Genomic DNA, 14,162 nt, shown 5'->3' on the forward strand with positions numbered 1-14,162 from the left:
TAATAACATAATTTACATATACATATATTATTTAATAAAGTAAAAGTTTTGATGATTGATAAAGAATAGCAATATTATAGTATCTCAAACAATTTTTAGCAATTAATCTTATATTCAAATATTTAAATAGATTGAAACCTAATGTAATGGATACCTCCCAATAGCGAACACTTTTTTGAGAACATAGACATTTTTACTAGTTTTCAATGTGGAAACCTCCGAATAGCGACATTTCTACCATAATTTAAAATTAATGACTAAATGATGACAGGTAAATGCGCTTATACTGTTAAAATGATAACAAACAAGTATAGTTTATGTATGTATAAATTCTTTTTTCAGATTTATTTAAATATGTACTTATGTTAAACTATTAAAATAATTATATCGTTTAAGCATTAAAAACCTAATAATAATATTATAATTTAATTTAATCTAGTACATATTTTTTTCCTTTTATATGTTCACCTTTAATGAATTTCGAAAATTAATCTTCTCTCAATAGCGAATGCAATTTTGGTGACCGATAGTGTTCATCATTGAGAGGTTTCAGTGTATTATTATAACTAATTATTTATTTTTTGAAATTAAATGTTTGTGTATCAAATTTACTCAAAAATGTTCTGTTTTAAAATATTAAATTAAAAATGTATATTAACAAAACGTAGAAAACTATAACGATGAAAGTGAAGAATGAAGATATAATTTTTCTTAAAAACATATGCTGTTTTCAATAATTAGAATACGAGTACAGTACACCAAGGAAGAAATGAAAATAGATATGATGTTTGGTGAATTATCCAGTATAGTTTCTACTCGTAAGCCAGTTTAGTAGTATTTTGTTATTTAAATTTATATTATATTATTGTCAATAATTATTTGTGTATTTTAATTGTGTTTGTTACAAGCAGGTATAGTTTTCAACCTTAAAAATTACGTATAATTGTCCATGGTAACAATTTTAAATTTAATTTAAGACATTCAGTAAATTTTTGAGTAACCTTCTATAATAGTTTAAAGGTATTAAATATATGTATACATGGGAAATTCTTATAGTAGGAATTTAGACTATTCAATTTCTCGTGACAATGTAAATACTTTCTCCGCAACAAAATATAGCATTTTCAGGTAAACATTTAATTATTTCAATCGGTTTTAATCAATTAAAAAAATTCTTCTAATACTTATGCCAGTACTCATGGCTCACGTCTTCATAATTGGTAATTCAAAAGTATTGATTGTTATAATGTTATATTCTTTATTTTTATACCTAACATAAAACAATTTTAAAACATCATAGTATTATTTATTATTGATTCTCCAATCGTTTGGTTAATTTTTTTAAATTAAATTCTATCACGAATTAAATTAAAATAATATTAATATTAAATCTTAAAATATAATTATCCTTTGTTTATTGAATAAACCGATTAGAAATACAATCCATAATATTATTTAACATATCGTCTTAGTGACACTTTGACATTATTATCTTTAATAAACGGTTCTCTACACATTTTCAAGTCAAGCCATTATAATTCATAATCTATATAACGCAAGAAACCTGTTGCTTTATTTTTGATTAATAATATTATTCATCAAAAGTAAATAATATCTGAACCCTTTTCTGAAAGGAGTTTTGACATGCCCATAATAAATAATATAAAAACAAAACGAATAAAAATGTGGCATTAGTTCTATATTGAAAAAATATACCAGTATTTGTTTATCCAAGTCAATTTTTCAGAAGAATTTTTTTTTAAAGGGTGAAAATGGTTTTTTTTTAAATTTTTTACCAGGATTTTCATATCTGGTTTTCTACCCAAAGATTTTTTATCAGTTACTTTGAAGTTAACATACATTTTTGAATGAGAGCATTAACTTATACTTATTATGCTTATACATTGCACCTACGTATTTCTATTTATCACTAGAAGCGCTTCCAATATTTCAGTTATTCTTATATTATGGATATTTAATAAAAATTTTGAATTCCCCTCGTATAATTGAATAATACAGTTATTATAATGACTTCAATAATATCATTAACAGATTAAAAACTAATTCATTACTACAAACATATACGTATTATGAGATAGATGATTTCAAAACTGGGACACTATTGAAAATCTTAAATCATACATATGGTAACCAGTATTTAAAGTAAGAATGTATGAGTGTATGATTAATTACATTACATTATATTAATATTATATTATAGTATTTTCAGTGATTTTAATAGAGTCAAAAAGTGTGTATTTATATAGACAGGGATTGCTTTATAGTTGTTCATTGATAAATTTACTGTTGCAGTGTTATTATTGAAAATTCATAAATTCATAACTATTTTTAAATCATAAATTAAATTAAAATAGTAAATACTCTAATAATATAATTTGAATAATTTAATATAGCTCATCAATGTATAATATTTTTTTCATAAAACGTTTATAATATTAAAATTAAAAATTCGATATTTTTCCCTGCATGGAAATATAATAAATCATAGATATATTTTTGTCAAATAGCGTTGTGCGTATCATGAAAGTTGGTACAGCAATTCGCACGAATGCGAAAATTATAAAAACATTTTATGTAAAATACATGAATATAATATGAATACACTTGATTACTTGAAAGTAGAAGTAATCATACTCACTAATGAAATTTGAATATCTATGAACCTATTACATTTCATAATATTTCTTTACATATCTTTGAGAATTATATTCTCTTTGAGTTATTTTTCTTTTCTTCTTAAAAAAATTTGTCTTGATAAATTTAAGACCTGTCAAGCGTTTTATAAATATATAAAAATTAAATAGTTACCAGATATCATATCTGTTCAAATTTATATTTGATAGAACTTTGTTCAAAATACTATTATAAACGACAGACATTCTGTAGTAAGTTAAAGCAGAACGAATGCTTATGATTTATCAATCCCCAATTAAAGTCTATTTAGCCATTTCAAATATTTTAAGATTTTAAGATTTAATATACATTAAATCGCTTACAACCGTGTACATTTTGTCAGAAGTTTAATATGGGATATATAATATTAAATAGGATATGAGAAGACAAGTATAAAACACGAATTTTAATTTGTAAGATCTCATATTCGTTATAATATACTTTATTATTATACCTAGTACAAAGATATTTAAATTATATTATTCACAAATTATAAAACATTTTTTTATACCTATATAACTGTATTGTTATAAGAAAAAACTAAAAAGTCCATTGCTTTTATTGAACAAATCGTAATTAATACACTAATTTGTCATTTTTTAAACAGTTAAAATTCATAAATCTTAAAATTGAAAATTAATCTTACAAATCTAGAAAAAATCAACATAGGTAATATTGTTAAACTTTGTATAGAAGTAAACATTATTAAATTTTCATCTAGTTCATTAATAATATTCAATATTATATTATACTCAATTGAATTATCGTTATACATCAAACACAATTTAAAATTATTTTAACCCTATATGTGAACGCAAATTTTTAGGTCAGGTACGCCTAACATTTTTGCAGTCCTCTATAATTTACCGTACACTACTAAGTTATAAGTTTTAATTTAATCAGATATTAAAATCGTATAACAGCAAATATTGAAAAATGTATATTATTCTCAATGTTGTCATAGCTGTCGTGTATAAAGTGACAAAATGTGATTTTATGATTTATTTTTCATAATATTCAAATAGTTGTGAAAATTATTGACATGTTGTATTTAGTTGTTAGATAAAATTGCATAATCACATTGTATACATTAATATATATTTACAGTAGTAATTATTATTTACACGTATGTGCATCGTGTTAAAAATTAAAATGTCAACTGTGAGACAGTTCTCTCAAATCCAATCATTCACTGGCCGCCCAATCAAACCCTGCCAGGACCCGCGTGAAGTCAATGTGGTCAGGTACAGCACACCTTAATAATGGTTTATGCTATTATGTTAATAATACACCAATTCTCTTAACACATTTCGTCTATCTAGTATATCATAAAATAAAGTGTCTGAATATACCATATAATTTAAAAGGTAAGGATGCTTCAACAATTATCTATTAGTATTTTAAATTTCGTCTAAAGGTCATTGTATATTTCAATGGTTATCTAATAATATTTTGTTTAATTAAATAATAATAACAATATATATTACGGTCATTTGACTCGAGAATACCTAGCTATTCAAAGTATATATTATGTAAAGACATAAACTACTATGAACTAATAATCATCAAAATAGCTTATAGTAAAACAGCTGAAGCAAAAATATACGATAAAAATTGATTTACTTCTTAATAAATTTAAAATAACGGTAGAAAAACAAATTGAGTAATAATTTGTGTTATATTTTTATGTGTACATGTTTTTTTATAATCATATTTAGTATGATAGCGAAAACAATAATACTTTCTCTATTACAATTTAATAATAAAGTAGACAATATGCGTATGGTATGTGTTTTAGTTATTATATTATTTACAATATTCCTGAGATTAATAAATATTATATATTTTTAACTATAAATTATAAAGTTAAAAAATAATACATGTGTAGTTTATCCGAGTAAAATTCCCAAACATTGGAACTGAAACTCAATAAATTGATTATATTTTAATAAATATAGGTACTAAATCATACCATGTTAATTATACCTAAATACATTTATTTGAATATTAAATAATTAAAAACGGTTTAAAATCAATATATTTTAGATCAAATTATAAAAAGTAAAGTCTACATAATATGTAGATATATTATCTACATTAGATGTTTTTTTTATTAAGGAATGTTTATTATACAGAAGTGCTTTTAAGTTTAAATCATGAAATTTATAATTATTAAAGGTTAAGTATTTATTATTTATAAGCAAATACTAAAAATTTGGGCCATGAGGTAATCAAATTAAGCAAACAATTTCATTTCATTTGACCTATAACTAGTTTTACGATATAAAAATAAAAATCTTCGTAACATCTATATTGTGTATATTTAGCAAGGACGAAGCTTTTAACTAATCATACATTTATATTTAATAATGGACTGTCAATACAAATCTACCAACAGCTGTTCAAATATAAAGAATAAATATTATGATACTTATCTAGATCTGGAATATAAAACGGACAATGGTTTATTCGTTTTTGGTATTTAAAATGTCTTTTTTTAAGTAATTGTCTGATAATGAAATAGTAGAAATAACTTTAGAACTTCTGTTTTATAACATCTAAATTATCGATAGGGAAAATAAAATCGAATAAGTCTCTCAGTTATTATAATGAATTGAAAGCATTTTAATTTAATTTAATTTTGAATTCTATGTCGGTTATATAAAAAAAAAACACTATACCTACCTACCTACCTATACATCAATAAATGCTATAAAATCCAAAAGTATTTAATTGTTGGCTTTATTTGATATTATATAAAAACATCACAGAATAATAAATATAACAATGCACTTTATATTGAATGTAAAAACTATAAATATTATATGAACAATCAAAACGGTTGTGAATAAATATCTTATTACGATTGTAATAACCATATTTTATGTTTTAAAAAATAATATGAAAATAATAATGTAATTTTGTTGAAAATAATATTATATCAACATTATCAACACTTACCGTTTACGATAAATTATGCATAGCAATTGTCTCGTTTAACGATGTATGTATATTTTACAATTTATTGAACTCGTTATATATTAAAAATGAAAACTCAAATTAACATTTTTTTTTTTTTAATATAAGTACGATAATATTTAATGTTCAATAATTACCATTTATTAAAAATGTTATTAACTATAATAAGTATAATCTCTAATTTTATTTTAATTAAATATTCTAAAAGTGTATAATAAATAATAAAATATTAATTAAAGCATTTACATTAGTATTTATTTTACTGTTTAGAATATTTTTTATAAATAGTTCATCAATTTTAATTTTATAATGTACCTACTTGAGGGTTGGACTAATAGTTAATTTTTTTCCCACTACAAATAAGTTGTTTTTTTTTGAAAATAGATTTTTAACAAAAATAATTGATAATTTTTATTTCATATTATAAAAATAATGGAGATAATAATGATCTTTTTTCCATCTACAATTATTATTATACATTTGTATTAGTGTATAACTTGTAACTACTATGGTATGTATAGATCATTTTTAAATGATAATATATTTTATATAAATAACTACAAATTTTTTATAATAATAGATAACAATCAAATTTTATAATTTACAGGTCTATATTACATAAGTAATAAAACTATTCCATTAATTTTATTAATAAATAAATAATTTTTTAAACAATTATATTAAAACTTGTTTAAAAAAGATTGTGACTTTAAATTAAAACTATTAGGTTAAAAAATAATATGATTATTTTAGTTATGGAAAAAGTTCCAAATCCTACTAAAATAGAATATTTTTCCATCTTTGTTTTTTTTTTTTTTTAATAATTTGGTTAGATATTCCTACAATAGAAACCTAATTGTATGAACTATAGTTTTTTCAGATTTCTAAACACAATAGTTTAAGTAATTCAATTATTGTATATTGTAGTAGGTAGTAGGTATGTCTATATTGATTATTGTTCATCAACAAATTGTTGATGAAAATGTGGCTTAGTGGTATATTAGTGTCTCTATTAAAAGAGTTCTGTGACATGTAACAATTTAATTTAAATTTATTTTTATCTAGTCTAAAAATGTTATTTTTATTTCAATTTAAAACCTTTTAAATCTATAGATAAAGTTAAAATGTTTCATCACTATTAAATCTATTGAAATGGTTTTTATTTTTGAATAATGATTATAGCCTATAGTTATGATTATTTATTCAATAAAAAATCCGGGCAATAGCAATTAAAGTACTTCCTCCAATAAATGATTTCTGTAAATATACACTTAAATATAAAATAAATAACTTGTTTGCTTTTTAAAATGATGCAAATTTAACAAATTATATTATATAGAGTAAAAATTGAATGATTTATTTATTTAATTTTAATAATAGAAATTATCATAAAAGTAAATCATCACTGAGCTATAGAATAATATCGAATAGAAAAAATTTGATGATATCATGATATTGATCATAAAAAAAATGTATACACTAATTTAATTACTGAAAAATAAATGATGAATGAGTACCATAAAAATGCGAATTTCTTTTACAGTTGAAAAAAAATTCTAAAATGTGTTTTTCGCTAAATTAAATTTTTTTTTATTATTTGTACGTATTACATTATATTACTTTATACAACTTATTTTGTAAATTTAATTTAGTTCTTTAAGTGTTAACATTTATGAAACAAAAATAGCTAGCAAAATTAAAAGAGTAAATCAAAATTATATCCATAAATTAATAAAATAATTATAGCCATAACTTTATAGTTATTTAAGTCACATAGCACACTGTACAAAAAACCGCTTACTTGAAAAAAAGGTTTATTATCACTAGATAAAAATTTAATTATGTATAAATATTATAATTATGAAAATTTAAAAAAAAATATATTTTATGAAAAACTAAAAAGCAAACCAAGTATATATTTTTATCAATAATGTTGACAAAAAAAAACTAAGGAAAAAAATGTATATTTTTTCTCTTAGGTTTTTTTCTATTTCTGATTATTTGAATTTTCTGTCTTATTCTTTTGATCTGTTTTTTTACATTTCTTTATATCTTCTAATAGTTTTTCCAATAGTATTTTATCCTAAAAATGTATGTCATATTTTTGCAGTATATTTTATAGTTTATTTATTCTGTGCATAACCATAAAATGACTTACTTTTTTATAAAAATAATCTTCTTCTAAAAAAGTTCCACGTTCTGCAATTTTTCCACCGGCGTCTCTTATAGTACCATTGTGTCCGCTCCTTTTATTTGCTCCAAAGACAATATTTAAACTTGATCGTTTAGCGAAACTATTTAATTTCAACGTTTTAATATAGTTTATCAATTGAGTTTATAATATAATATTATATTTATTATTTACCATACAGCACCCAAATGACTCAAATGTGATATTGAAATCATGATCTGTATTTTAGAGTACCGACACTTATTTTACAAGCATATAAAATGTATTATTACACCAACAAAGATGATAAATACGAAATTATAGGTACCTATAATCAGTATAGCAGTTATTTTCAATGGTTGCTTAGTAATTTATAAAATTAATAAAAGGCAAAACGTACAGTTTATTTATAGTAAACATGTAATAAATATAAATAATAAAAACAAATAGGTATGTATTAAAGAAGGTAAAAACTGAAAAACTGAATAAATGAATTCGTTTAACTAATTGTAAACAAATATTGATACAAAACTTAAAAATATAAGAGTATTATCTGTCAGATATTTTCATAGCTACGTGATAGTTGCTAGTATACTTAAGTACATGCATATATTTTGAAATTTTATATAGGATTACTAAATGGGCGATTAAAAGAGGTGTAAATATATGAACATATAGTGTAGTAAAAATTTAAAAAAAAGGAAAAAAACGATTTCGTGATAATATAACATACATACTCAGTAAAATAAGAAAATAAGTGGTTGGGTAGTTCATGCATTTTTAAAATCTACCTTCATTAAATATAATGATTTAATACAATTTGTATTCGTGTAATATTACATACAGGAGTTGTATGCATTTCAACAAACATTACTTACAAATTACTTGGAAAACCAATCTACGACATAAATCTCTTATTGAAAGTTATACATTAATAACAATACATTAAATTTACCTATTAGTTATACCAAGAAAATGGACCACACAAAATTACTTGGTACTTGGAATACTTGGTACCTATCTAAAAAGACCATCTATAACCCATAAAATGTTGTACTTTCAAAGTATCAACTTTCTATACTATAACTTAATATTATGATTCAAATTAAAAGTTTTTAAAATAGAACACTGTTGTAATATTGGAGTACTGGTATACAACTTAGAGTTTGTCACATTCAGTTTGTTAAACTTTTTCCTTGTAGCTTAATGGAATTTCTTTAGTCAATATACCAACCTAGTTCCAAACATACTCCTACTTACTTGAAAAAAATTCAAAAACTGTGGAATATATATTGTATTAAAGTATTCAAATGACTTTATTTAATCAATTTGTTATTCCTTTCAGATGATTCAATGGAGAATTTTATAAAAGAAGTTTTATCTGCTAGTAACAGAGGTGTTTCAGCAGCTAAAAATGTTTCAGGAGAACCAAACTGGAGTTTTGGCCAATCTTTATTTTTTGCTTGTACCGTAATAACAACTATAGGTAAGTATAAAAAAATATGACTCAAAAAGCAAAATGAAACTCTTTTTAAAATATTTTTTTCTTTAAAATATATTTTGTTACTCATTTTTCAATGTTTACGTCATGAAAATAATTGTTATTGGCATTGATGTTTTACTTTGAAATGTACTTAATCGATTATCATTACATTGATTTCACATGATATGGGTGATATTTTAATGTAACACTCACTATTAAAAAAAACTATATACGTTTTTAAAAATATTCTCAATAAATAGCGTTAAGTCAATATTAAACAACATATTTAGAAAAAAATAAAAATATTTTTTTTACCAATTTTATCATTTACAGTTTTCAATTTTTTATTTGATTACATTAATAAAAATTAAATATTGTTTATAAATATAAAGAGATTTATTATAAATATTCGTTAAAAATTTGATTTTTATGTATCAAAATACAAGAAGAAAACATTTTGCTTTAGAATATGAAATTAAAAGTATAATATGTTGTTAATTCAAAAAGTAAAAAACCTAGAAAATTAAAATAGTAATAAACATAGTATGTTATACATTTAAAATTTTTTTTCGAAATTACTACGAATAACAAATAAAAATATTTTAAAAATCTTAATAGTTTTTGAAGGATTAATGAGTGTTTCACGTTAATACGTTAAATTAATAACCGATAGCCTTAGACTATGTCGAAATAAATTTATGTTTGTTTTGTTTGTTAACTGCTAATTATGAATTAACTAAGAATAATATGTTATAATTGTTCTTTTATTCTTTTATTGATGTTGTTTTTTAATAATTCTACTTTAGTTCATTGTAATTGTAATTAAATTTAAAAAATGTATTTTTTAAACATTAACCAAAATAAAAGTTATTATTAGAGACAGGATTTTAATATAATATTATAATTATAACTATGCATTAGCATATTCACACTGAGCAGTGTATGCTCGATTATAAGGGTCTGAAATGTGGGCGTTTCAAATCAAACTGATTTCATATACCAAATTTTATTTTGCATATTGATACATATTTTGTTATTGGAGCATATAATTTGCATATTTTATACACTTTTAATAAATTAATCAACTTCCTTTTTTTTAATAAAGACAAAAATTAATATGTTGATCAACAACTAATTTTTAAATTAATTAATAATCATGGACAAATATTTGATAATCAAAAATAATATTTCTTAATTTTGGAAGAATTTTTTTTATGCTTTCATCAGTATCGAAGAAAAATAATTATATGGCGATCACTATATGGTTTATATTAGGTCTCACCAAATTTCAGCCTGTAGACGAACTTTGTCTGATCCACAGACAAGAAATTTATTATTTTTTTTTTAAGATGAATAAAATGAAGTTCTTATTAATTTTAATTCATTTTTTGATTTCTTCTTTATTTTATTCGGACAAATATATACATACGATTTTTATGGCACCTCTAAAACTTTTTAAATTCCTAAATTTGCCTATTAAAAATATTAATAGGTGATCCCTGGTTTTATATGATGAGCTTTGTTGGGCCCTGGTATACTTGTCTTGTTATCAATGTTTATTAAATATTTTTATTAACTTGGTGCATATTTTTAATGTGTATACTGCATATCTTGTAAATTTTTATACATATTGTTTACTACATAGTTAATTATAAACATCAGTCTTTACTATTACCTACATCGCCCATATACTGAAATTATATATAGGAATTCATAGTTACTATGTTAAAAATTATCTTTCAGGTTATGGCCATGTTACTCCGCTATCTCAAGAAGGAAAATTGTTCTGTATGCTCTACGCACTTTTTGGTATACCCTTGACACTAGTACTATTGACTGCACTGGTCGACCGGTTGATGATACCCACGACAAAGTATCTACACTTTCTCAACAGCCGCCTTGGACATTTATATCCACCATTCACTATTCGGTTATTACACTTTGGCACCATACTCTGCACACTGATATTTCTGTTTTTACTGCTGCCTGCGGCAATGTTCACACACTTGGAACCCGAATGGAACTATATGGATTCATTGTATTATTGTTTTATATCACTCACTACTATTGGTCTTGGAGACTACATTCCGGGCGACGCGCCAGATCAAAAGTACAGACCGCTCTACAAACTAATGATAACCGGTAATAGTATTGAAAAAATTCGAAATTTATCATTATAAATCGTAATATGAAAAATAACAACTAAATAATAACACTAATTACACTTCTACATATTTTAATATTATATAGGCTATTTGGTTGTGGGACTTGTATGTGTGATGCTAACATTGTCTATTTACTACGACATTCGACAATTAAACTTTGGCGTGCTTTTTATGTTGGAAAACGACGAAACCCGTTCCATTGATCCAGAAAAAATGCATTTACAAGAACCTGGAACAAACAGGACCAAGTATACAAATGAAAAAGATTCACCCACAAGCTTGGAGGATACCACTCCAATACACAGCATCCCTTAAAATTAGGTATCAATACTTAAATATAACATTAAAATAATATTCATTAGATAGTTAGATAATATATACAACTGATATCTATAGTCTATATATATTTATATACATATTATATAATAATTGTTGTTTTTTGTTTTTTATTTGTTTTCAAGGTTGAAATAATAATTATAACCAACGATTTCTGCTGTATACAGTGATGACAATTACCTAAATTCGACCAAAACCAAAATCTCTATCCTAAAACTAATTATTATAATAATTATTAATTATATTATATTAATATATTATTATTGTTATTACCTTTAGATTATAAATTAATAGATTATAAAAGATATATCGTTATTTATATTATTGATTTTACTGAACGAAACAAATTATTAATCCAGCCACAAGATAATATTTAAAAATGTAATTATACTTTGAATAGTTTGAAAAGACAATACCATTAAATTAGTTAAGAATTATATAATCTAATTAGATAAATAAAAATATATAATAAAACGAAGACTTCAAAAGGTAAAAGTTTTATTTTTCTTCGTATCTATAATTTAATATAACTATATTGATTTCATAATCTACTATGAAAATAGCATTATTATAAAATGTCGTGTATTTTAAATGAGTAAGTATTCTCATAACACTTATTTTTCCATAAATTTGTATTACTATAATTTACAGAAAAATAAATTCAAGTATTTTTATCAATTAAAAATTAAAGCATTCATCATCAATTAATTATGGTATAATTATTACAATGTTAAAAAAAATAAAGATGTTGTATTTTAAGTTTTGCAATAAATGTTATGTTTTCATATTATTTATTAACAAAAAAAAAAAAAATGTAATAATTGGTATAGCTTAGTAAGTGTAGCTCACTTCTAAATAAAAAGTTCAGAATTTAAAATAAAACTTTCTCACTTTTAGCTGAAAACTATTGCAATTGAGTATAGATTTCATGCTATAGTGAGTATATAATATATTGCATAAGACTTTTATTGTTTGCTTGTTAAAGTTTACAGTACAATATACATAACAAATCTTGTAGATTCTGTATAAATAAATATACATAAAAGGCAGAACTACGACATTTCGCTCCCAAGTGCAAGTATTTTTTTCCTTTAAAATACAAACAATAACTTTATACAATAAACATTTATAAGAATATATAATATATATATACTATTAAATAATGAACGAATTATTTTTTTTTTCAAAATAATTTTAATATTAAAATTCTTTAATAACGGATAAAGTAATAATTCAAATAATAATATTACTGATAAATATCTTTATAATATAAAAAAAAGTATTTTAAATGTTATTCATTGTCTTAGAATCGCCATGTCATCTAAATAATATTAAAAATTAATTGAAAAAAGAATAACAAATAAATGTTCAATAATGAATATTGTTAGTGGATACTCCTCTGCTGTACATCAGGTGTCGAGTAGGTAATTATTATAGGTGTACTTAATTTGAGTTAAATAATGTATTATAATATCATTGTATACGAAAAATGATTCTGAGAGTAAACGGTCTGTCAGCTTTTATTACTAAGTTTATTTCATTATATGCTTTTTTGATATAGGTATTAAAGTAACTTATTTTATTTATAACATTTAAGTAGGTTGATAAAGTTTTTTCAGAAAATATTGCATTTATTATATTCTTAGTATTAAAATATTGTAACAATATATATAATAGTATTATATTTTATCAACTTATACAACTTATAATTTAATAGCATCTTTCTATAAATACTGTAAAACAGTAATAATAGATTCATATTAAAAACAAATAACATCTTAAAATGTTATAAAATATTACAAAAATGTCATTATATATAGTAAAATTCATAATAATAAAATATACATAAAAGTTTTAGGTTTCCACGAATACATTTTTAATAATGTTTTCATATAAACTGTTAAAATATAGTTGGAAAATAAATAAATACTTTAACTTATAAAAACTTTAACTTTAACTTATAACAAAATAGTTAACAACGTTATTTGTCGTTTAAATATAAGTAATTTTATCTAAATTTGAATTTAAAATATCTATAAAAAATAATTGTGAGTATAATATTATAGTTTTAGTACGAAATACTTATAATGGATTTTATATTAAATTTTCAAAACTTATGTACAAAACGAAAAGATTTTATGAATTTTAACTACAAAATATAGTTTTTAATTCTATATACGATTTAAAGATTTTTGAATCATTTGGAAAGAAATAGTTATTGTACTGTTAAAGATTCGATGTTGTAAAGATTAAAACTAACTTTGAATGCTCATAAAAAATTTATTTGAATTTCCATTCGATTTTTCTTTTTTATATATAAAAGTTGAAAAATGTA

At 22.2% G+C, this 14,162-nt stretch overlaps 2 protein-coding genes across 3 annotated transcripts in view; one reads left to right on the forward strand and one right to left on the reverse strand.

Moving 5' to 3' along the window:
* LOC114124397 (potassium channel subfamily K member 1-like) overlaps window positions 1-13,511 on the forward strand; it is a 36,002-nt gene extending 22,491 nt beyond the window's left edge. For both annotated transcript variants that reach the window (XM_027987638.2, XM_050199494.1), the window contains exons 2-5: window positions 9,189-9,329; window positions 11,070-11,468; window positions 11,577-11,812; window positions 11,953-13,511. In XM_027987638.2, the coding sequence (XP_027843439.2) occupies window positions 9,189-9,329; window positions 11,070-11,468; window positions 11,577-11,806 (770 nt within the window). In that variant the 3' untranslated portion in view covers window positions 11,807-11,812; window positions 11,953-13,511. The remainder of the gene's footprint in view (window positions 1-9,188; window positions 9,330-11,069; window positions 11,469-11,576; window positions 11,813-11,952) is intronic.
* LOC126549650 (ATPase inhibitor mai-2, mitochondrial-like) lies at window positions 7,570-8,224 on the reverse strand. The gene is made up of 3 exons (XM_050199502.1): window positions 8,039-8,224; window positions 7,832-7,967; window positions 7,570-7,756 (listed from the first exon to the last, which is right to left on the reverse strand). Exons 1-3 carry the CDS (start codon window positions 8,077-8,079, stop codon window positions 7,661-7,663), a joined length of 273 nt encoding a protein of 90 aa, XP_050055459.1. The 5' UTR covers window positions 8,080-8,224; the 3' UTR covers window positions 7,570-7,660.
* Window positions 13,512-14,162: the final 651 nt, after the last annotated feature.

Source organism: Aphis gossypii, chromosome 1 (genome assembly GCF_020184175.1).
Source record: "Aphis gossypii isolate Hap1 chromosome 1, ASM2018417v2, whole genome shotgun sequence".
NCBI lineage: Eukaryota > Metazoa > Arthropoda > Insecta > Hemiptera > Aphididae > Aphis > Aphis gossypii.

Excerpts from the sequence above, each read along its gene's own strand:
- LOC126549650 (XM_050199502.1), bottom strand. The coding sequence starts at position 8,079 with ATGATTTCAATATCACATTTGAGTCATTTGGGTGCTGTATG. Across the intron at positions 7,968-8,038 it reads AGTCATTTGGGTGCTGTATG|TTTCGCTAAACGATCAAGTT; the intron begins GTAAATAATAAA and ends GAAATTAAATAG. Across the intron at positions 7,757-7,831 it reads AAGATTATTTTTATAAAAAA|GATAAAATACTATTGGAAAA; the intron begins GTAAGTCATTTT and ends ATACATTTTTAG.